The following is a 22,276-nucleotide window of genomic DNA, read 5'->3' on the forward strand; positions in this document are numbered from 1 at the left end:
CACGCCTTCCCGATGGCGCATCCCTCACCAAGACTGCCGATTTCACAAAATCACACCATCCGTCTAAAAGACCCTGGATGAAAGCATGGGTCCGGAAACGAGTCTTCCACTTCCTGCCGAATTCACTAATACTGAGGAATACGTCGAGTCGCTGCTCAATTTGACTACTTCCTCATGGCTACTTCAAACGCTCTGCGGAGGCGTCCACATACTGGATTTCTACACTCGCTCACCTGATCTCTACTCCCATATTCTGCCGCAGTCATGGAGAGACTGGTTCAAGACGCGAGATATTATGGACATCTTGGACCTACTGATGAGGGAAGATCTCAGTCAGTTCGACGTTAAAAGAGACCCCAGCGAAAACACCTGGCGGGATGGATCTGCACCTCCCGAGGAACTGCTAGACTATATTCGCACCGTGCGAAAGCATCTGCTAGCTCGCGACTTTCCCCCGCCAAACTCGGGCATTGAGCCTCAGAAAGCTGCTATATCACGTCACATCGCAACCGGGATGAAAGTGAAAAAGGTGCACGAGGTTGACAACTTTGCGCGCTACATTGACAGACTCACCTCCGAGATAGCACAGTCTGACAGGAAACCCATCACCCATCTTGTCGACTTCGGCTCTGGTCAGAACTATCTTGGGCGCGCGCTTGCTGCTCCACCTTACTCTAAGCACATCGTTGCTGTGGAAAGTAAACAGCACAATATAGAAGGCGCGAAAAACATGGACATCCTAGCCAAGTTGGTAGCCAAACCCATTGTTATGAGAAACAAGAAGGAGTACCGCGCCAAAATGGGCAAAACGAAGAAGGGCAACAAGACCGAAGACACTGAGACTACAGCTTTGCTCGATGAATCCATCTCATCCAACACCGAGGGGAATGACTCAGCGAGGAACGGTCATGATCAGGAAGCAACATCCGCTTCAGCTACTCAAGATCCTGTAGCAGGTTCACCACCCCAGACCGGTGTGAACTGCGATGAAGATGGCTGCACACTACATCCAGTTTCGGAAGCCGCCTCAGATCCCGTTCCGACTACCAAGACTTCTACTCTACAAATATACAATGAAGGCCATGGCAGCGTACAGTACGTTGAACACATCATTAAGGGTGGTGATTTGACACCTGTCATCGATCAAGTACTGGACAGCTCCAGCGTACCCGAAGAGGCGGTGACTTCAGAAACAGCCGTGGTCGCCGAAGCTACTGACTTGAACGTTGTACCCAAACCAAAGGATGTAAACGCAATGGTCATTTCACTGCACTCATGCGGCAATCTTGTTCATTTCGGACTACGCTCCATGCTTCTCAACCCACATATTTCCGCAGTAGCCATGGTAGGGTGCTGTTACAATCTGGTCACGGAACGTCTTGGACCTCCTACTTATAAGCTACCTACACTCCGTCCTAATCATCCACGCCTCGAGTCTACATCCAAAGCGTTTGACCCAAACGGATTCCCCATGTCAGAGAAACTCGCAAATTACCCATTACCACATACACCTCTGGAACGGTCAGATGACGACTCGGAAGCAGATACTGGCAAACCCGAACGACCAAAGGGTATACGTCTCAACATCACAGCCCGCATGATGGCTGTGCAGGCACCTTTCAACTGGGGCGTGGCCGACTCAGAACTCTTCTTCACTCGCCACTTTTATCGAGCTCTACTCCAGCGCATCTTCCTAGATCGTGGCGTGGTTTCGGCACCTTTGGACGAGCAGGGCCTTGTTGGCAGCGCAGTCTCAGCTAATGGTCACACCTCGCAAGTGAACTGGACCCCACCAAACGGTCGTGGCCCTGGCCTATCTTCGGACGGTACAACCACGCCCCTCACTATAGGCACGTTGCGCAAGTTTGCATACAGCGATTTCGTTTCCTACGTTCGAGCTGCGCTAGCGAAACTCACAACAGAAAACTCTTTCTGTCAGGTTGACCCTGAGTTCATAAGGGAAAAGATGGATGGTTTGACAGATGAAGACATCAGGAATTACGAAGTCAGCTATGCTGAGAGAAAGAAGGAATTGAGTGTCATGTGGAGCTTAATGGCCTTCAGCGCTGGCGTAGTCGAAGCTGTCGTCGTGACAGATCGATACTTGTGGCTCAAGGAGCAGAAAGAAGTTGAACATGCGTGGGTTGAACCCGTGTTTGAATACAAGTACAGTCCGCGCAACCTTGTCGTCGTAGGTATCAAGAAGCAGAGCGACTTGCACAGCTCTAGTCAATGAGATGGCCGCTTCGGTCAAAATCGCACGATTCGATCGACGTGAGTCGTCAGTGAAGTTACTGCAAGCCTTGCAATTGTGTGAGGACTTTCCCTGAAACACTGCATAGCCACCTCTGGCACCGTTTCTCGTGGTGGGCCCTTGTGAGCAATGTGCCTTGAGCGTGCCAGGCGTCCACAAAAACTAGACGTCACAATTCAAGGCCCCCAAGCCGACGGCACAATTGCGCGCATTCTCAGCTCATACACGATTCGGCGTGCCACCGCAAGACATGACCTCACCAGTCGGCTGAGACTGTGCCGAATGGCTGGGTTGCGGCGTCCAGCCCTTCTCGGATCGTGGCCGGATCGTGCGCTTTTAGTGGGCGTGCCTAATGCTTGGCATGCGAGGTGCGCATAGCAGAGAAAGCAGTCGCTACCGAAAACACTCAAGAGATACAAGCGATCACAACAGTGCTCAGCCTCACGAGCACCAACACCAACGAAATCACAAATCTGGCGAGTATGAAACACAAATCCCGGGGTTTTCATATCGAATTGCAGCGCCGCAGGAGGGCAGCGCCACAGGATTTAGCCGCTGCGACAGAATCCACTCACAGTACTCCGCTTACCCGCAGATATCCACTTCCGTCCCATGTTTCCTCGTCTGATTTGCTCAGTACACCCAAAAGTCACAACGCCAGCCTACTTTGAGCGACACGCGTAAGGCGGGCAACGCGCAGGGCCCTTACAGCCAAGACCTAAACAAAGCGCGGCAGACGTACACGAGATGGGGCGCTGTTTAGGCAGCGGCCGCTACTGTTTATGGCCTTACAGGTGACAAGGCTATGCAATCTGCCTTGTGATTAAGATGGCGACGGTGCCCACGTGTTGAGGGTACTCGCGACTTTTTCCAAAGCTGGATAGAAAGAGCTGGGTCGAGGAGCGTGTATCACAGGAGATCGAGGCATACCCGCACAGATCTTGGCCGCTTCTGAGAATATATATTGACGGCGGTTCACGAAACACCAACGAACAAAATCGGACACGATATACGAGTTGGGGTGGCATCCCAAGCTATTGTTGTATCTAGAACAAGACGATAAAAGAGACGGATTAGACGCGAGACTTGACCACGTTACATCCACGACGCCCTACGTGTTGAATGATCAGACACCTGATCGTTCCGTATTCGTATCCCCGAACCTTTGGACATCACACTATACACCCCGCATTATTCCGGCATCATGAGGCCATTCGTTGCGCTATCAGCGCTCCTGGTAGTTGCCACGGCACAGACAAGTTCGATAGACTTCAGCGACTCCTCACAAACCTTCGACATCGTACCTACATCAACACCAACGCCATCATCAATAGATGACATCGAAGTCAATCCCACGACTATAGAGGATGTCTCTGGACCAATAGAGACCAGCGAAGCCTGTGGACAGATAGCGCAGTTGGTATCGGATGATTTCTCAGACTTTCCGGCCGTAGATGCTGAACTCGCACACGCTTGTCTCAAATCACTACCATTCTACGCAGACGACGCATCAGCAACAATCGACGAGATCAAGAAGGGAGTAGAGTTCCAATCGACTCTCAGCTATCTCAAAGACCCGCCAAAAGGATGGCCAAATGACGCTGTTGACATCGTCGCTGGTCTGGATGATATCAAAAACAAAGTCGGATCTGGGCAGTACAATAACGAATTTGATTTCGAGACCGACATTGCATCCTTGTTGGTAAAAGCGCACGACGGGCATTTGGGCTGGAACGGAATGGCGTACGCAGGGATATTCAGGTGGCGACGAAGCAGCGCGTTTGCCCTTGTTTCTGCATCAAGAGATGGTAGCGACGTACCCCAAGTCTGGGCTTTGGAGGACTTCAACGGCACAGTCGGGTATGACCCCTCGCCTGTTACGCAAATCGACGGAAGAGATGTCGAGAGCTTTCTGCAGGACGAAGCAAACTTGAACGCCTACCACGATCCTGATACACGTTACAACGCAATGTTTTTCTCCCAGGCAGCGGAGAACTATGGATATTTTACCAGTCCAAGGTTTTATCCCGGTGCTACTACCAACGTAACTTATGAGAACGGCACGATCAATACGTACAGCAACGGTGCTCTTGTCCTTCAACCCGAGTCTTGGGGCTACGTTAGCGATGCCGAATCGTTGTACAAGACCTACATTATACCCCAGACAAGCTCGATGAGGATCAAGAAAAGGGATCCCACTAAGATGCCTCTACATCTGGAGAATCCGCGCGACTACGAGTTCAGGGGTACTTTCGCGCAACAGCACGCTTCGGTGCCGTTGCTTTACCCAGAACCAGTCGTTGCTCACTCGGCAGATCAGGTGCCTTTGGCTGGATTCTTCGTCAACACCGGTGTTGGCGAGATTGGTGTATTAGTGGTGACGACATTTAACACAGAAGATGTCGCAGGTGCCCAGGAGTTCCAAGCCGTAGTCCAGGAGTACATTTCTGAAGCCAAGTCCCGCGGCGTAGAGAAGATCATCATCGATCTACGTGCCAACAACGGCGGCAAGGTACTTTCTGGTTACGACATGTATCTGCAATTCTTCCCAAACCAACAACCACAGACCCAAAACCGGTACCGTGGACACCGAGCCAGCGAGGTCTTCGGTGAGAATATTTCGAGCTTCAAGCAGATCAATATTCTCAATGCCGAACTCTTCACAAGCCCATTCAGCAACGACGCCTACCTCTCTTCCACTGGCGACGAATTTTCGGACTGGAACGCAATGTACCCACCTGAGCGTTTCAATAACGACAAGTTTACTGCTCTGCTGAAATACAACCTCAGTGACCCCTTGACGACAAGCAGCGAGCGCACCGCCGTCGGCATCACCATGACAGGCTACAACGAGCGCAGTAACTTCACCACGGACCCCTTCCGCGCCGAAGATATCATCTTGCTTACCGACGGTGTCTGCGCCTCAACCTGCTCCATCTTCGTCGAACTCATGGTCCAGCAATCTGGCGTACGCAGTCTCGCTATCGGTGGCCGTCCGAACTTCGGTCCCATGGTAGCCGTTGGCGGCACAAAGGGAACCTTAGTGATCCCTACTCTTTACATGGAAGCCTTGACCACATACGTAACCGCTGAATTCGCCTCTTCCCGCTCAGAAGCCAACGACTGGGCACAGTTCCTCCCCACAGCCCCACCTATTGCTGTAATGGATGCCAGCGTAAACTTCCAGGACAACATCCGCGCGGGCTTTGAGTCCGCGGGCGTGCCAACACAGTTCCTGAACGACACAGCAAGTTGCCGGATCTGGTATGAGCCGGAGCATTACTTCAATGTGACGAGATTGTGGGAGAAGGCGGCGAACGTGGCGTTTGGCAATGATGGAGGCATGGATGAGAGCGCTTGTGTAGCGGGCAGTGTGACGAGTTCGGATCAGCAGCAGGGTAAGGGTGATTCTAACCCTGAGAGCACGGGCGATGGAAGTGCACAAGGAGGTGACGATGAGGATGCAGCAAGTGGGCTTAGAGTTGGGTGGACGGGTCTGCTTGCGACTGTTGGCGCGGTCACGCTCAGCTTTTGTTTGATGTAGAGGGTACGACTTGTATAGAGCTTGCATAATGTTGTGTCTTACCGTCTATGATGTGCAAATTCTGCTGTTGTGTCCATGTTGCCATGTCCAGGTCACCACGAACAGTATCGATGTGGTCATGCGATTGAATTGAGGCTCAGTTACTCTCTTCCGACATTTGTTACGAGAATTGCGGATATGGATCTTATCATGTGGGTATCTAACTCTAGTTTTTCTTCCGCTTTCTGCACTCATACTAAACTTCCGAAGCCAATGCGTCCAACATGCCGATCCAGTATGACTTCGCGACCCCTCACCGCAGCCCAACCAAGACTGACTGTTCCCGGTACGCTAGGATGAGAGTCGGCGTTCCTAGCCAGAAGCATGCATTTCCCTTCTGAGGTCTGCAAGACATACTGTTCAGGTGTGATAACCAGCTCTCCATAATCTTCTTCTTCCTCGTCATAATCCTCTTCACCATCGTCGTCGTCGTCTGCGATCTCCTCACCACTCCCACACTCACTTGGTGCCATACCAAATACCAGATCAGGGAAGACGCTCAACGCCCCACAGTCCACGTATAGCACTTCCTCGCCGTCTCTAGCTTGCTGTTCGGTAGTCGTAGCTAGCAGCAAGACGTCCCAGATACCCTTTGGAACGTATATGTAGGGTGTGCTTAGATCGAGAGTCGCGGACTTAGCAGGCATGGTAAGCATACCATCCTTCCTGATGCCAATGTCTAGTATGGGGATGTGTGCGCCGAGCATGCTCCCGGAGTGCAGTGTTAGATGTGGGGTCCACGTGAACTGATCGATAGACTGGGACCATAGTTCCGATTTAGGTGTAGTGAAGAATGTAGCGGTACCCGTGAGCGAAGAATCGGAAGGGATGTTGATGGTGATGGCGTGGTGGATGGACTCTTTGATGCTGAATGCAGCTGCCGGGGCTTGGAGATGATCGAGACGGGTAGGCCAGACATAATCAGAGGAGGTAGTGATGATGTAGTGAAGATCTTGATCCAGCTGCTACACGTTAGTTGATACCGTGATGAAATCGGTTGTTCTCGACATACTGTGAGAGTGACCACATCTGACGACGCTGGTTTAGAGTCTAGCAACGGCTTTTGCTGTTGTAGCGATGGGTCTAAATACGCGGCCGCGGCCAGAAGCGGGAGCGACGTGAAGAGCATTTTTTGAAGCATTTTGGCGGTTGGTGAGTGACCTGGGAGGCGCGGGTAAGGGAGTTCTTTATCATCTTGCACCCGCCCGAGCGGATCCTTTGCCCTCGCCGCAATATATTGCGCCCATTTGCCTTCACTTAACCCGACTGCGCGTTTTTGCTATATAATTGGGGTCGCAAACCTCGCCGCTGGATAATAGCTCGAGTGGCGCCTGCAGTTCCGTTGTGGTTCGCTGACGGCGACGATGCGACCAGGGTGCGCATGCAGCTCGGCTGTTCTTTGGGGGCGCGCAAGCACATGAAACTATAGTTGGCGCGACGATGCAGCAGACACGGCGGTATTTTTGGTTCATCATCATGGCATGAACTTATGGGGTCGGCAAAAAATACCAGAAATATACGTCTGCGTCTGCGTGTATTAATTGAAATGGTAGCCAATCATGACGGCGCAACCTACAACCCCGTTAGATTAGTCCAGCATAGACCGAGTTTCTGTCGTGTCAAGATCGTAGTGGTAGCTTTGATTGTCTCGAAGTAAGCCTGTCCATCTCTTTGCAGGGCTGACATCGACCTGAACAGACATGGTCTGGAATCGAAAGAAACTTCGTCAGCACGCAGAGCTAATTCAAACACAAGCGGTAGTCAGAGCCCGAGAGATGAAGAGCACAGCTATCGAGGTCGGCTGTCTGGAGCATTGACGGCTGGCGGAGGCATTACTTCTCGTCGCAGGATTCTTCGGTGCCATTGCTTGTTGCGGCAGATTGCTGTGGCCGAGCTTGGCAGATTGTCTCAGACAGTCGGTGACCTGACCCCAGCACTGAAGACGCTTCGGTCTTGAATTTGAGAATCTGCTCGTTCGTGAGATGATTGTGATATGTGTAGTATTGGTGAGCGGTGGTAGACAGCGAACGCGCGTCGGAACCATGCGACCGGGCGGATCATCTTGTCGGGGCTGGGGCCCCGGATGCGGCAGCTGTCACGCTGCAACCAGCGACTCACAAACACCACAGAACCATACTTCGCCTACCGACCTCAACAATTCGTGTGCCCGCACTGCGCGGGTAGATGGACGAGCTGCTTTTTGCCACCTGCAGCTACACTCCCCGAGTTCGGATCTCCACGGGCCGCGATAAAGCGTGACTGCGACCCGGCAAACAATGCCGTCGCGCGACGATGGTGAACTAACAGTGGCATCGCAACGAAGCTGAAGCCTGTGCATAGCTGCAATGATGCCGTCAGCAAAGGGCCTTCCACGGTACCGCGTCCTCTACCAAGCTCTTTCGGAATGCGATGGCCGTCATTTCCTTGGTGAGGACCAAGCGCGCAGTCGTTTCATACCATCGCGATCGCCTCGAACCAGCAGATTGTGCTGGAGCGAACAAAGTCTTGATTCTCTCAACGAGGCTGTGTAGAGCGGCGGGAAATGGACGGACGCGCAATTCCCTCGCGATCAAGACGTCGTCCAGGCATGCGCCTGCCAGTCATTCGGCTTATTGCCCCTGACCAAGGCTCGGCGGGCTTCTGCTAATTCATGACTATGGACTTGGCTGCTTGGTCTCCGCGATTCCTGCGCGCCCGCCAACACCCATCGACTTGGCGCGCAGCAGCGCCAGACAACCCATGAGGGTTGGCAAGTTCCACATGTAGCACTCGGGGGTAACCAAGAAATTGCTCTGTTGCCGCTTCAAATACTGTCGCTAGCCCGGCTTCCGCCTCGACGTTTGCATGCCCTTTGTGTGAGAACTACCTTTCCTACTTTACCAGTCACTCGTTAGACTTCCAATCGCTCTTCTATTTGCCTTTTAATTCTATCTCTTCTCCTGCGCCCGTCATGAAGACTTCTGTCGTCTTCTCCATCTTGGGAGCCGCTATTGCTCCCGCCTTTGCCAGCGTCGTCGCCCGTCAGTCAAAGGGAAAGCTGCCACCGGTCACCGTCAAGGGCAATGCCTTCTTCGCCGGCGATGAGCGTTTCTACGTCCGTGGCGTTGCCTACCAGCCAGGTCCGTCTTTGTGTCACAAGGAACAAAAAACCACGGTGCTAACAGTGTTTAGGTGGTGCCGCCGACGCACAAGACCCTCTGCTCGACCTCGAGGGTCTCGCACGCGATGTCGAGAACTTCAAGTCGCTCGGCATCAACACTGTCCGTATCTACACCATCGACAACTCAAAGAACCACGATGAGGGTATGAAGATGCTCGACGACGCTGGTATCTACCTGGCGCTCGATGCCAACACGCCCGACTACTCTCTCAACCGTGAGAACGAGGACACCCTCCACCGCTCGTACAACGATGTGTACCTGCAGTCCGTGTTTGCCACCATCGACGCATTTGCCGACTACAACAACCTGCTCCTCTTCTTTTCCGGAAACGAGGTCATCAACGCGAAGAACAACACCAACGCTGCTCCTTACATCAAGGCTGTCACTCGTGACATGAAGCAGTACATCTCCAACAGGCACAACCGTGTCATTCCCGTTGGATACTCTGCCGCCGATGTTTCGGAGAACATTGAGTTCCAGGCTCTCTACTTCAACTGCGGTACTGACGATGAGCGCTCCGACTTCTTTGCCTTCAACGACTACTCCTGGTGCGACCCCTCGTCTTTCACCCAGTCTGGATGGGACCAGAAGGTCAAGACCTACGAGGACTACAGCAAGCCCATCTTCCTGTCTGAGTTTGGCTGCATCACCAACACCCGCCAGTGGGGCGAGATCGAGGCTCTCTACTCCACCAACATGACCGGCGTCTACTCTGGTGGTCTCGCTTACGAATACACTGTTGAGCCCAACGGTTACGGTCTTGTCGAGGTCGGCGACGATGGCAAAATCTCGCCCAACGAGGACTTCGAGCGCCTCGCTGAGGCTTACAAGAAGACTGCTAACCCCTCCGGCGCTGGTGGCTTCAAGGAGAACGGCGAGGCCTCTGAGTGCCCTTCCGAGTCTGACGAGTGGCAAGTCGAGGGCACCACGCTCCCTGCCATTCCCAGCAAGGCTATGGCGTTCATGGATGAAGGTGCCGGTGAGGGTCCTGGTCTCGAGGGCGATGGCTCGCACTTCTCTGGTGAACCCAGCGAGTCTACTGCTACCCCCGGATCTGGAAGCCCCACTCGCTCGCCCACTCCCGGCTCCAGCGGTGGTGCTGGCAACCCCGAGGGTGCTGCTGCTGGTCTCGACGTACCCCTCCGTTTCGTCGCTATGATCGCTGCCAGCGCTCTCTTCGGTGCCGCCATTGTATTCTAGGTGGCTCGTTGCTGAGATGTGCAAAGCTTGTGTCTTTCAGTGAGCATGCATATGGGATAGATGTAGAAGAATCGTTTTACTTGTTTCTGGAGTTTTTGACTGCCATAGTCGGCATTGTATATACCTCGGTCGTCACAGATGCGGGGTCTTTTGTGTAGTAATACATACATACATGAACATGCTGCTCGTTCCTCGAACAATTAGTCTGACTTCTGAAAGTGAATGTCGACTAGTTGATGTTTGCTGGCGTTGGCGAAGTGTGCCTGTCAAACATGACCCCACCAATGTGGATGCGATGCAGAGAGGCTAGCGGCGTGGACCCTGGTTTCGAAGGCAGCAATGGAAGCTTCCATGGTTGTGATTGTACCAAAACCAACTACTTTCACCAGCATACGAGAGCAAGCCTCTATAAAAGCCGTCGTACCTCTTACCCCGCTTTACATTGCTTCCACGCCTATTCTTCCGCTCAACTACGTCTTACCCCGCCATGGACGACGCCCGCAAAGGCGACGCTGCTCTCAGCGCAAGCAAACCCGACGAAGCGATTGAACACTACACCAAGGCGCTCGCAGTCAACACCACGGCCGTCAAGTACTACATCGGCCGCGCGACTGCCTACCAGCGCACTGCCAAATATGCCGAATCCCTCAGCGATGCCGAACTCGCCGTCGTCCTTGCAAAGAAACGCGGCTCGCGCGAGCTCATCAAGGACGCCCAATTCCGACGCGCCGTCGCTCTGTTCCACCTCGGAAGATATGCAGATGCCGACCATCTGCTGAAAATCGTAAAAGGTCTTGACGAGAAGGACAAGATGCTCCCCATTTGGGAGTCCAAGGTTGCAACAAAGTTGAAGGATGTACCAGAAGACGACGAGATGAGGAAGGTCACCGTCAAGGAGACTCCGGAGGTCGATGTGCCCAGCGCACCAGTCTCTGCCGCCCCAGCGAAGGCCGAGCAGCCCACCCCGTCCCAGGCCCCGAAGCCTGTCGCCCCAACCCCGAAAGACAAAATCAAGACCGATTGGTACCAGTCGCCTGAAACTGTCACCCTCACAATCATGGCCAAGGGTGTGGCCAAAGACAACGTCAGCGTAGAATTCGAGGAGAGATCCGTGTCCGTCGCATTCCCCACTGCCGACTCGTCGGATTACAGCTACAACGCCGACCCTCTATACGAAAAGATCGACCCTTCACAATCGAAATATCGAGTCACACCCACCAAGTTGGAGATCACAATGCGCAAGGCAACCACGGGGCTGAAATGGCATGATCTTGAGCACCCCGACGGCGACGTTGGCTCTGCTGAAGCATCCACTATTTCTCTGCCCGTCCGCCCAACCAAAGACACCGCCCCTGCATACCCAACGTCCTCCAAGTCAGGTGCGAAGAATTGGGATAAGGTTGTGGTGAGCGATCTCGACGACAAAGACGAGATTGAGGGCGACGAGACATCACATTTCTTCAAGCAGCTGTACAGCGGCGCCACCCCCGAGCAGCAACGAGCTATGATGAAGAGCTACTCGGAAAGCGGTGGCACAGTCCTTAGTACCGACTGGAGTAACGTTGGCAACAAGACCATAACTCCCGAACCACCCGAGGGTATGGAGGCCAAGAAATACTCGGGATGATTGTTGCCTCGCGGCAAGAGAACGAGTTTTTGCCTTATATGTAGAGGACAACGTTTCATGATATGATGCATAGCAGGGTGTTTGGGTAGGCATTAGGAGTTATACCCACAAGACTGAGCGCACGCAAGAAGCCGTGTACGTGGACTTTGTACTGGAATGAAAACATTTCCCTTCGACAATGCAGCGATTTGTGAATATGTACCAACGATAAGAGGATATTTGGCTCGTCCAATCTGAATCATCCAAGCACCTATATTGTTACGATCTTCGTCGTACATCGTAAAGATCTTGGCAACTAAAGCATTAGGAACAATTGCGGGGAAGTTGAACTGTTTTCGTAACCTCGCGTTGCGTAAGCACCGAAAGATCCGAGCTGACATTTCTACGTTGAGCGGAGGTCCGCAACGGAGGGGTGGACCCAGAGGCGAGACAGGGTTCCCCACAGACGTCATAGCCATCGCATCGCAACTCGGACTTCGCGCTTCTCATATTTGCGACACCTAAACATATAAGGATGCAATATCCTAGACTCGTCAATCGTCCTGCTAAATACGTTGACCTTGAGGCAGGCTGAACAGCTCTCTTGTAGATGTTCGCACAAACTGCACGCGCATTGTCGACCATCCACAAACTGAGCTTCTATTCATCTTCAGCATACAATCATATTCCACGCTTACAAGAACGCGGCCGTGCGCATTCACTGAGAGCCATGGCTACCGGTTCAAAGATTCATCTCGAGGCTTCGCAGAAGCCCCAGTTCTATGTCAAAGGACTCAAGGCTGAGAGCGCAGAAAAGGCGAGCCAGCTTTTGCAAGTCAACCACGAGAAGCATCACATCTTCAATCAGAGTGGATTCCATGTAGGTTCTCTGATTGATGTCTGTAAGTTTCCAGGCTTACCAGTACATTCAGAACCACATCGCCCATCATCTCCTCACTCTGTTCGCGCTCAACGCTTCGCCAGAAGAACTCCAAAAAGCATACGACGCAAATGTATCCTATCAACGCCCATCAGAACCGCTCGAAAAGGCCATCGTCAATGACATGCACAAGCCCGAGCGCTTCAAGTCCTATCTCGGGCAAGAGAAATATTACCACGACTTCCTTGTCTACTTCCAACAAGAGATAGACAAAAGCGGGTGGCCACATGTATTGCAGGAGCATCTGTTTGCCGAAACCGAACTTGCAGACGATATGCTGGCACGCATGTTTGCTGGGTTTCTGCATCCCATCATACATCTTGGTTTTGGCATCGAGTTCCAGCAGCCCGCCATTATTGCGGAGGCGCTAGCGCAGGCCGCCGTACACGATAACTGGATAGCATCGCTATTCTTTGGGTGCGAAAAGGCTGCTAAAGAAAGCAGAAGCAAAGACGGACCCAGGAAGACAATCGTGCAGATACTGGAGGGATACAGGAAAGACGACAAGTTGAGCAAGGCCGCGCACTGGGACGATGGAAACAAGATTCGAGATGGAATCATCAAGAGAGCGCCGGAGGAGATGATCGACTATGCGACGCAATATACTGTTAAAGAGGGGGAATTGGAGGAAAAGACTGCTGAGATGATCAACGCCGTGGGTACGTTAGCAGTCCTTCTCCTTCCCCATTCCGTTCCATATGGTTCCATCAACATCACACTAACACGACTCAACAACAGTATACTACACCGCCGCTGCGCAACGCCCACCCCATCAAGTCAAACTCGACTTCTACTTCATCCACTGCCTAAACTCGAGTATCTTCTTCTCCGCCTTCCTTTCTCCCTCTTCCTCCCTTCCCCCAGCGATCCAACGCCGGCTTCTAGAATGGAAGATCTGGATGGATATCACAATGTACGTTTCGCGCGGCTGTCCAACTCTCCTCGTGGATGAAATTACCGGCTACGCGCCCACGAAGGATAGCGGTATGGACGAAGTTATCAAGAGGGTGAATAATGTGGAGGATGATGGGCATGCCTGTAAGCTTGTGAGGGCAATTGCAAATGCCGAGGCGGTCTGCAAGAAGTGGGAGGGGAGAGAAGGAATATTGGTTCAAGGGGACATGTGGAGGAAGTTGGGGCATATGGCTGTGGATAGTGTGGAGGTGGGTGAGCCGCATTGGGTGAGGAGTTGTGGATTTGCGGAAGCTTGGGAGAAGATTCCGTTGAGAGATGGGGCTAAGTTGTGATGGGGTAGGAGGGTGGATGATCACTTGCAGGAAGATAGAGATGTGCATCGCGACACTGCACAGAGTAGAATGAATGCCATGGCTGCCCCTCGCGGCACGACCCTAGCGATTTGCTTTGAGGATGACGTCTTCTCCTCCTTTCATCACAGCAGCCCTACATGAAGCATATATTTGAATGACATATGAAGCGCATTGTCAGTGCAACCGTCAACGGAAGGGAAGCACGTCTTCGGATGCAACGTTCTCCTAGGCAAGCCCGAGCTCATCTCACAGGGCAGTATACGCTACGTCGGATCGATCGATCGAACCAAAATAATATTAAAAGACCGCTTCCTGCCTGGGGATCCACGGTCAATGCAAACCAGCGTGGACGTGAGAGAAAGGCGACATGCGATGGTACAGTGAGTGATGTGCTGTGCGGGCCGCCCATGCACACATCCCTTCTCCCCTTGGTGTATACCAGATAGTCTTCCCCAGGTGTCGCAGATCCGCGGCTCGGGCAAGGCATGTGGCGGCGGCGCAGGTAGCAGCAAGGAGCAACGTAGTTAGTCACACTATCTGTGGAACAATCGGGCGCGCAGGACTCGTGGATCATCATCGAGGGATGCCCTATCGATACACAGCTTTCCTTGCTTGATCTGCGTGCCTTGGGTGACAAATCTTAGCACATCCGGCAGACATGACGGTGGAGTTACACATGCTGATCCTTGCCTCGCACAACCCCCAACGCAAGTCGAGGGTAGCATGAGTTTGACTTTGTTCCAGAAATTCATGCCTTGAAACGTTTTCGGACATGCTATGGGGGTTTTGGCCAATAGGAGAGGCGGGGTACCTGAGCGAAGGCGTGTTTTACATATCTGCCTGAGAATGTCATCAAGGATCTGGGTTTGAGGGCAGTGTTGTGTTTGTAGGCGAGGACAGGAGGGGAGGTGTGAGACGAGTGACAGGTTAATCTTGGAGCAGCCTCGTTCGTGCTGCTGCGATGTCCCTTAGTGAGCGAGGGGCGCTGCGCTCAGCTCTTGCAGGTGTAGTGCCTTGCTCCTGCCGGTATAGTGCCTGCTCCTGCCGGTGTAGTGCTTGCTCCTGCTGGCATAGTGCTCAACTATACGAGCACGAATATAGTTCCTGCACTATTCTCGTCCCACAGTCCCACCGAGTAGTTGGTGTGTTTTCGTCTCATGTCCTAGCTCAGGGAGGCTGAGAAGAGGATCAGCTTCGCATGAGGGCGCGAGAATAGCACCGGCAAATCACAGAACAGGAGATAGTTTAGCCAGGCGCAGCACATGACGCCGTGGTGAGCGCTACTGCAGGAACGAAAATTCACTATCGATAGGCTGTATGGAGCCGGGGCGGGAATTACAGCACACGAGGCGAGGGGCGTGGCGCTTATGCTTTGCGTCCAACCACGGCGTGCGCTCGTGAGCAGCGAGGTCGTGAAGAAGGTCGTGCGATGCTGTGCCGCACGAGGAGGCTGCTTTCGGACCACAGGCAGGACGCCGTGTCGTGACAAGTCACCACCAAGCGACCAAGCAGAGTAGCGAAATGGCGAACGAGAGTTACGCTTCGCCGCGTTATTGCCGCGCCGGTTGGAGCCAGTTGGCGCAATCTCGCTGTCCCGGGGTCCCGCGCGAATGGAGGCAGACAGCCGCTCACCGACTACTACAGAGAGGGGGCCAGCAGTGGCAGCGTTGTTTTGGCGTGGTGCGAACAGCCGCCCCTATCGTAAAAGAAAAGGAGGTTTATCGCGATGACATAGACGCCACTGCCGACACCCGCATTGCAATTGCGATGTGCCATTTCAGTGGGTCGCCATGATGTCGCCGCCGCCGGTGCAGCACTTCGGGACCGTCTGCCAGTGGGAGCGGCGGCCTGTGAGATTGCGATGCTGCAACGGGCCACGGCTTGCCGCCAATTCAGGTACCCAGACTACCTATACCAAACAAAGACGACAACAAGCGATGATCCGGCCTCATTGTGGCACGCCGGCCGGTGTTACGTGCGACTACCTACCGAATACGCAGATGAGCCAGGTGCGCTCAGGTGGAGTAGATCGCCTTGGACATGAGACGTTGGAGCAGCAGCGTCGACGACGGGAGCGGCGCGGATGCTTCACGATCACCACCATCACCAGCGCCGCCTCCACACAATGCGGCTCATCAGCGTGCCCGATTCATTTGGCCCAGCAAGGCTGCCGGCCGGTACTCAGCTTATCCATGTGAAGGATCCCCTAACTGACATGTTTCAGCTTACTGTTCCTGGACTAGCGGCCGGTGCGCAGCGCCTCACGGTCCAACGAGAGCATGGCAGCACGCTCCCAGGACGTCCCATGCTCCACGTACTAATCTAGGGTTTCACCTCGCTAAACCAAAGTATGCCTTCATCTCCCCTAAAAGAAGCCTCTAGCACCGTTCCAGCGTGATAACCGCCCGTTTCCCCATCTCTCCCGTCCTTCTTTTACTGCGTCCTTTCCTTCGCCCTGTCACTCCTTTGGCACCGCCAGCAACATTCGCTACCCATCCAACTAGTTGTCTTCGTGACAACGCTACACTCCTTTCCAGGTCTATCTTCTTGAAGCGCAGGAGAGTCCTGGCGCCTGAGTTATTCACTTCGTCAACCTACCCGGAAGCGACTTCGAATCCCCTCCGACCAGCATAGTGAAAAAAGCACTCACCTTGTCTCAACAACCGACCTTCTCGCAAGACTACTCAACCACCGACTCCCCTCCCAATTCAAGTCGACCGACCATTCAACCATGAAGTCTTTCGCACCCTTCTACGCGGCGGCCGTCCTCTCCGGCACCGCCAGCGCCTTCTGGCGCATGCCCTGTACCGACCGCACTGCGCTTGCGCGTCTCGACCCCATCGTCGACGAGGGAACTGCTTCCTCTCACAGCCACACCATCCACGGTGGAAGCAGTAAGTGAAGACCGCCCCCTCCTGCTTCGGCCCTCTTGGCAAGGCGTATGATGAGTGAGCATGTGTTCTGGAGCTGTCAGGGAACGTCTAAACAAGGGGACCCCGAGTTGACAGGGTCCACGCGAATCATTCATGCAACGACTCTCCATATGGGCGCCTGAGGCAGGGGCTGTTTCGCGGATAATACAGTTTGCTAACAGCCGACAGACTTCGCCGAGACGACCACCTATGACATGCTCCGTAAGTCGGAGTGCACCTCGTGCCAGTTCGACGACGACAAGTCCGCCTACTGGACCCCTTCCCTCCACTTCGTCCACGAGAATGGAAAGACCGAGATCGTTCCTCAGATCGGTGGTATGCTCGCATACTACCTTCTCATCGGCGACAACCTGGAGGCTTTCCCCGAGGGCTTCCAGATGCTCGCTGGTGACACACGTCTCCGCAACTTCACCGGTCCCGTTCCTGACCCGCCAACCTCTTCCTGGACTGCGGACGACATGACCCAGCTGTCTCTTGGCCAGAAGGCCATCGGCATGAACTGCATGAACTACGGCAGGGCTCCCGAGGGCTCGCGCTACCGTCACTTCCTCCCTGACAAGGAGTACATGGACGAGAACTGCGCCGACGGTATCCGTGCTGAGATCATGTTCCCCTCATGCGGTAACGGCGATGCGACCGCTCCTGACCACAAGAGCCACATGGCTTACCCCAACATGGTCGACGGTGGCGAGTGCCCTGAAGGTTACAACAAGCGCTACCCTACGCTCTTCTACGAGACCATCTGGAACACCAACAAGTTCAAGGGCATGCCTGGTCAATTCACATTCTCCAACGGTGACCCCACTGGTAAGTCCACATGCTAGCTTTCTTACGAGCCAATTACTAACTAGAATCAGCCTACGGATACCACGCTGATTTCATCAACGGCTGGAACATCGATACCCTCCAACAAGCTGTCGAGACCTGCACCAACCTCTCTGGTCGCGTTGAGGACTGCCCTGTCTTCGCCGGAAGCCTCCAGACCCAGGCCGAGCAAGCCATGTGCAAGATCCAGGACATGCCCAAGATTCTCGACATCGACGACTGCGCTGGTCCTTCCAACGGCCTCTGCGGTAACGTCAAGGTTCAATACGGACCCGAGTACGCCTCTCCCCTCGAGGGAGGCGACAAGGACGACGAGGAGCCCGTCAAGCCCATCTCCTCCTCTGCTTCCGCCCCTGTCCCTACTCAGTCCTACGCTCCTGCCCACTCCCTCGGTGGCGGCGGTATCTCTGTCTACAACGTCGAGAGCCCTTCCTCCATGGTCACCAAGTCCTCTTCTTCTTCCTCCATGGCCGACTACGCTGCGCCTGTCGTCACCCCCATTGCCGACATTGCCAACGCCCTGAAGGACGACGAGATTGTGTCCACCTCTACCTACACCAAGGACGGTGTCGTGTACGAGGTTGCCATTGTTGAGGTTGTCGTCACCACCACTGTTGGTGCTGACCGCCGCCGACACGCACACAAGCACCGCCGCGACCACGGTCACATGGGCCGCAACTAAGTCTTTACTTTTCAATGAAACAAAAAAGACTTTGACGATAAGCAACCCAAAGCATAAACGGTTCTTGCATGCACATCGGCGTTCTTCTACGACAGCACACGACGACAATAGAGGAGACACTTGGTCCCTCCTGCCTAGCTTCTAGCATCCCTTCCTCTCGGCCCTCCATTGGGGGCAGCCGGGGTTCGCGCGGATTGACATCACTTGGCAAGACACATAGCTACGGCGAGGGCAAAAACCTTTTTCTTTGTCTGATTCCCTTTACCTTTCTGTACCATTCTGTTTTGAAACTGTTGGGTTGGTGTGTGTTTGGGGAAGGCTGTAGGAAGGCTGAGCCAGATCACAGCTTGTGCCCCCTTGTAGGGACAAGAAAGAAAGTGGATCTTAGAAACAAAGGAGAGATGTAGATTTGCGCACGATACCATTGAATCTGTTTTTGCTTTGTTTTGAATGTCATGTCTCATGATCTATGCCTTGTAGTGTGGGTTGGTGAGTCGATTGACTTTTTGCCTGTCGGGCTTGTGGTGCTGTCCTGACTTGATACCTGTTTGTGACTGTTGGTTGAGCATTCAATGCGCAAAGGTACGTACGTGTCTGCCATGCATCTACTTATCCTCTTATTGCCCGAGGCCAACGCGACTTGAGCATTCATTCGAATGTTCTTATGCATCAACGTCGGCCTCACTTGCTCGACTACGAATAGATCGGTATCAATTTACAACAGAACTTCGTCTGCATCCTGTGACTTGCACTTGCGTCGAGAGCTCTATAATTGTCCACTACTTACGTCAATCGAGATGACTGGCTTCTAGTAATGGTCATTACGTAGTGTTGTCCAAGCAACATGTCCAGCATCACTTTTCGGTCACCGAGAAATCTTGAAACACGATGCGTTGTCCGGTACGAGACATGGAAATGCACCGCGGGGAGCTGACTTCTGTACACGTATCCGCTGCAGTATCGCTTTCGAGTGAACCAATCTTCCGACACGCAACAAGTATTTGCTCCTATCTTAGCAAACTAGCACGGCTTTGCAGGCTTGACTGAGATTTGTTTCCACGGAGAGAAGCTCTTCTTCCTTCGCTATATTCACTATCTACGTTGCGGAGAGCGCACTGGCTAGCCATGACCACTGCCTTCTAGGCTTCCTTCCACGCACCTCGAAACCCCCCTACTATAAAAGCACGAGCGACCTACAGCTCTATTGTCTTTCCACAAAGCTCAACAACCCAGGACAAAAACACCCATACACTTGTTGTGCGATGGACTTCTCGCGCTTCCAGGCCATTGTGTCGGAGTTCAACTCTACTGGCAGCAACATTACCAGCGGCAGCATCCCGTCGACCGTTCTAGAGTTGTTTATTCCAGGCTACAGCACTATCGCGCATCTAACGTTCCGCTACCTTGGATTCGACATCGGAATATTTGTGACAATCTGGCTAGGCATCTTCGGCGTGTACTATGGAGGCGTCTTTACCTGTAGCAAGATACGCGAATGGTTCTACACATATTACTCATCATCCATCGCCATCGATGAAGCCGACATCTTGTTCGACCATGTCATGAGCTGGATAGCAGTGCAGCGCATGACGACGTCTAGCAGACATCTGACTGCAGCTACGCGCCGGATCGGTGAAGTCGAAAACGTAGACGGTGACGACAACGTGTTGGATGAACATGGGATCTTCAACTACGAGAAGTGGTCGGGTAATATTCCGCCAGTGTACCAACCTAATTACGGTGATTACGATTTCCAACACGAAGGAAGATGGTTCAGTTTTGCGCGGGTCAAGAAGAAGGACAATGGAAAAGTCAGGGATTACGACGAGGAGATTATCATCACATGTGTGGGTAGGAATGCGGTGCCAATCAAGGAGCTCCTCGTGTTTGTCAAGAGGTGGAGCCTTAATAAGGCTAGTACGACTACAACGATTTATCAAGCGCCTGCGCAGAAGCAAGGCGGCGGCGAGCGCTACTGGAAACGCCAGTCTAGACGTCCATCGCGACCACTGAGTACTGTGTCCTTGGACCTACAGCAGAAAGCCACGATTCTTGGAGATATCAATGAATATCTCAATCCTGTTAGTAATATCCATGTACGAACTGTATGTTAGACAAATACTGACGTCGTACACTCATCTTTAGGCTACAGCGCGTTGGTATGCGGCGCGTGGAATCCCCCATCGCCGTGGCTATCTCTTCCATGGACCTCCGGGAACGGGTAAGACCTCACTGTCATTCGCTCTGGCGGGCATCTTCGGGTTAAACATATACTGTCTTTCGCTCAACGACGGAATCTCCGAGTCTGCGCTAAGCTCTCTATTCAATGACCTACCTAGCCGATGCGTTCTTCTCCTTGAAGACATTGACGCTGCGGGTATTAGGCGTGAAGGTCTTCCGCCTCCGGTTGTGGCCAAGGAGGATACTAAATCCATTACTGAGGGACCCAAAGTTGGAATACAAAATGCCCCACAAAGTGTCATATCGCTGGCTTCTGCTCCAGAATCTCTTGAAGAGCCTGCGCAGGAGGAAGGCAAAGAACAATCATCCAAATCTAAGGCGGCCTCAAAAGAAGCCTCGGGAGGAGCCCAAGGAGCGATCAGTCTGAGCGGACTTCTCAACGTCATCGATGGTGCCGCTTCTCACGAGGGCCACGTACTCATCATGACCACCAACACCCCAGAGAAGCTCGACGACGCCTTGACCCGACCAGGTCGAGTCGACATGCAGATCGGTTTCACACTCGCCACACGCGACCAGATGCGCGACACGTACATGCGTATGTTCAGCAACGATAACCCCACACCCGACGCTACTCAGGCATCCAAAGTCACAACCAAAAGCCATATACCTACACGGGAAGCGAAGAAAGACCGGCTCGGCGATATTGTCCTTCCTAAGAAGTCTATCGCGGCCGTTGTGGAACCGGACAAGCTAGTGGAGATGGCACAGCAGTTTGCTGATGCATTGCCGGAGAAGGTTTTCTCGCCGGCGGAGGTCCAGGGCTATCTGTTGATGCACAAGATGGATCCAGGTAAGGCGATAGAAGACGTGGGTAAGTGGAGAGAGGAGACGCTTGAGGCGAAGAAGAAGGCGAGCAATGTTGTTGCTGCTTGATGCGAGGTTGAAATAGAGGATATAACCACGAATGACTTCCGGGTATCGTTCACGATCGACCAAGGTTATTCCCAGTAGCAACGCCCATATGTGGCACATGTAAACCAGAGATGAATGCCTTCAGCAAACCTGCTAACAGTTTCATGTGTACTGTGTTGTAACTTGTACATGGCAATGTCTGCAATACAGTCTTCTACCCTCCACACAACAGGTAGCTGCATGTAAGCAGCACCTGAAAGTGGCTATGTGTTATGATCCGATGAGATAGGCCGTAGTGCGATCGTGAGATTCGGTCGACGTGTTGCTGAGCAACGCTGCGATGTATCGAGAGGAAGAATCGTTGGGACGCGGACATCGTGTCCTAAAGGTACGTTTGCGGGTGTCGTTGCGGACTTTAGCGTAGGCGTGTAGTTCCAGCGGCTTGACAGTGCTCAGTGTGATCCTGCTTTAGCTGGACACGTGTATGTGACGTTCCCACAATGACTATGGCCATGACACCGGGTCGGTACATCTTTTCTGCCCAAGGGGAATTGGAACATGGCTGGTTGCAACGGCCAGAAACCGAAGAGTTCCTTCCAACAACACTGTGGAAGCAGCAACAGAGGCTCGACCCCTCCCTGTTGCACACCGTTCATCGGACTTGCTCGTGGTGCGTCATTCGCGGTCCTATACACTTACGCAAACCCACCTTTGCGTTGCGCAAAACA

The 22,276-nt window shown here is 53.2% G+C and overlaps 8 protein-coding genes across 8 annotated transcripts; 7 read left to right on the plus strand and 1 right to left on the minus strand.

Moving 5' to 3' along the window:
• Positions 1-85: 85 nt before the first annotated feature.
• J4E79_000988 (uncharacterized protein) lies at positions 86-2,236 on the plus strand (the record flags this gene model as incomplete). The annotated part of the gene is made up of 1 exon (XM_049349899.1): positions 86-2,236. The coding sequence occupies one exon, from the start codon at positions 86-88 to the stop codon at positions 2,234-2,236; it is 2,151 nt and encodes a 716-aa protein (XP_049215058.1).
• A 1,222-nt stretch (positions 2,237-3,458) lies between these two features.
• Positions 3,459-5,798, plus strand: J4E79_000989 (uncharacterized protein; the record flags this gene model as incomplete). The annotated part of the gene is made up of 1 exon (XM_049349900.1): positions 3,459-5,798. The coding sequence occupies one exon, from the start codon at positions 3,459-3,461 to the stop codon at positions 5,796-5,798; it is 2,340 nt and encodes a 779-aa protein (XP_049215059.1).
• A 230-nt stretch (positions 5,799-6,028) lies between these two features.
• J4E79_000990 (uncharacterized protein) lies at positions 6,029-6,978 on the minus strand (the record flags this gene model as incomplete). The annotated part of the gene is made up of 2 exons (XM_049349901.1): positions 6,029-6,799; positions 6,850-6,978. 2 exons carry the CDS (start codon positions 6,976-6,978, stop codon positions 6,029-6,031), a joined length of 900 nt encoding a protein of 299 aa, XP_049215060.1.
• Positions 6,979-8,787: 1,809 nt separating this feature from the next.
• GEL1_1 (beta-glucanosyltransferase) lies at positions 8,788-10,198 on the plus strand (the record flags this gene model as incomplete). Its single annotated transcript, XM_049349902.1, has 2 exons — positions 8,788-8,956; positions 9,009-10,198. 2 exons carry the CDS (start codon positions 8,788-8,790, stop codon positions 10,196-10,198), a joined length of 1,359 nt encoding a protein of 452 aa, XP_049215061.1.
• Positions 10,199-10,685: 487 nt separating this feature from the next.
• On the plus strand, positions 10,686-11,825 carry J4E79_000992 (uncharacterized protein; the record flags this gene model as incomplete). The annotated part of the gene is made up of 1 exon (XM_049349903.1): positions 10,686-11,825. One exon carries the CDS (start codon positions 10,686-10,688, stop codon positions 11,823-11,825), a length of 1,140 nt encoding a protein of 379 aa, XP_049215062.1.
• A 709-nt stretch (positions 11,826-12,534) lies between these two features.
• J4E79_000993 (uncharacterized protein) lies at positions 12,535-13,991 on the plus strand (the record flags this gene model as incomplete). The annotated part of the gene is made up of 3 exons (XM_049349904.1): positions 12,535-12,684; positions 12,737-13,403; positions 13,483-13,991. 3 exons carry the CDS (start codon positions 12,535-12,537, stop codon positions 13,989-13,991), a joined length of 1,326 nt encoding a protein of 441 aa, XP_049215063.1.
• A 2,752-nt stretch (positions 13,992-16,743) lies between these two features.
• Positions 16,744-18,452, plus strand: J4E79_000994 (uncharacterized protein; the record flags this gene model as incomplete). Its single annotated transcript, XM_049349905.1, has 3 exons — positions 16,744-16,906; positions 17,114-17,752; positions 17,803-18,452. 3 exons carry the CDS (start codon positions 16,744-16,746, stop codon positions 18,450-18,452), a joined length of 1,452 nt encoding a protein of 483 aa, XP_049215064.1.
• Positions 18,453-19,714: 1,262 nt separating this feature from the next.
• On the plus strand, positions 19,715-21,569 carry J4E79_000995 (uncharacterized protein; the record flags this gene model as incomplete). The annotated part of the gene is made up of 2 exons (XM_049349906.1): positions 19,715-20,548; positions 20,598-21,569. 2 exons carry the CDS (start codon positions 19,715-19,717, stop codon positions 21,567-21,569), a joined length of 1,806 nt encoding a protein of 601 aa, XP_049215065.1.
• Positions 21,570-22,276: the final 707 nt, after the last annotated feature.

The sequence above is a fragment of the Alternaria viburni genome (assembly GCF_023758015.1).
Source record: "Alternaria viburni strain BMP 2772 chromosome Unknown scaffold_2, whole genome shotgun sequence".
In the NCBI taxonomy this organism is placed as follows: Eukaryota; Fungi; Ascomycota; class Dothideomycetes; order Pleosporales; family Pleosporaceae; genus Alternaria; species Alternaria viburni.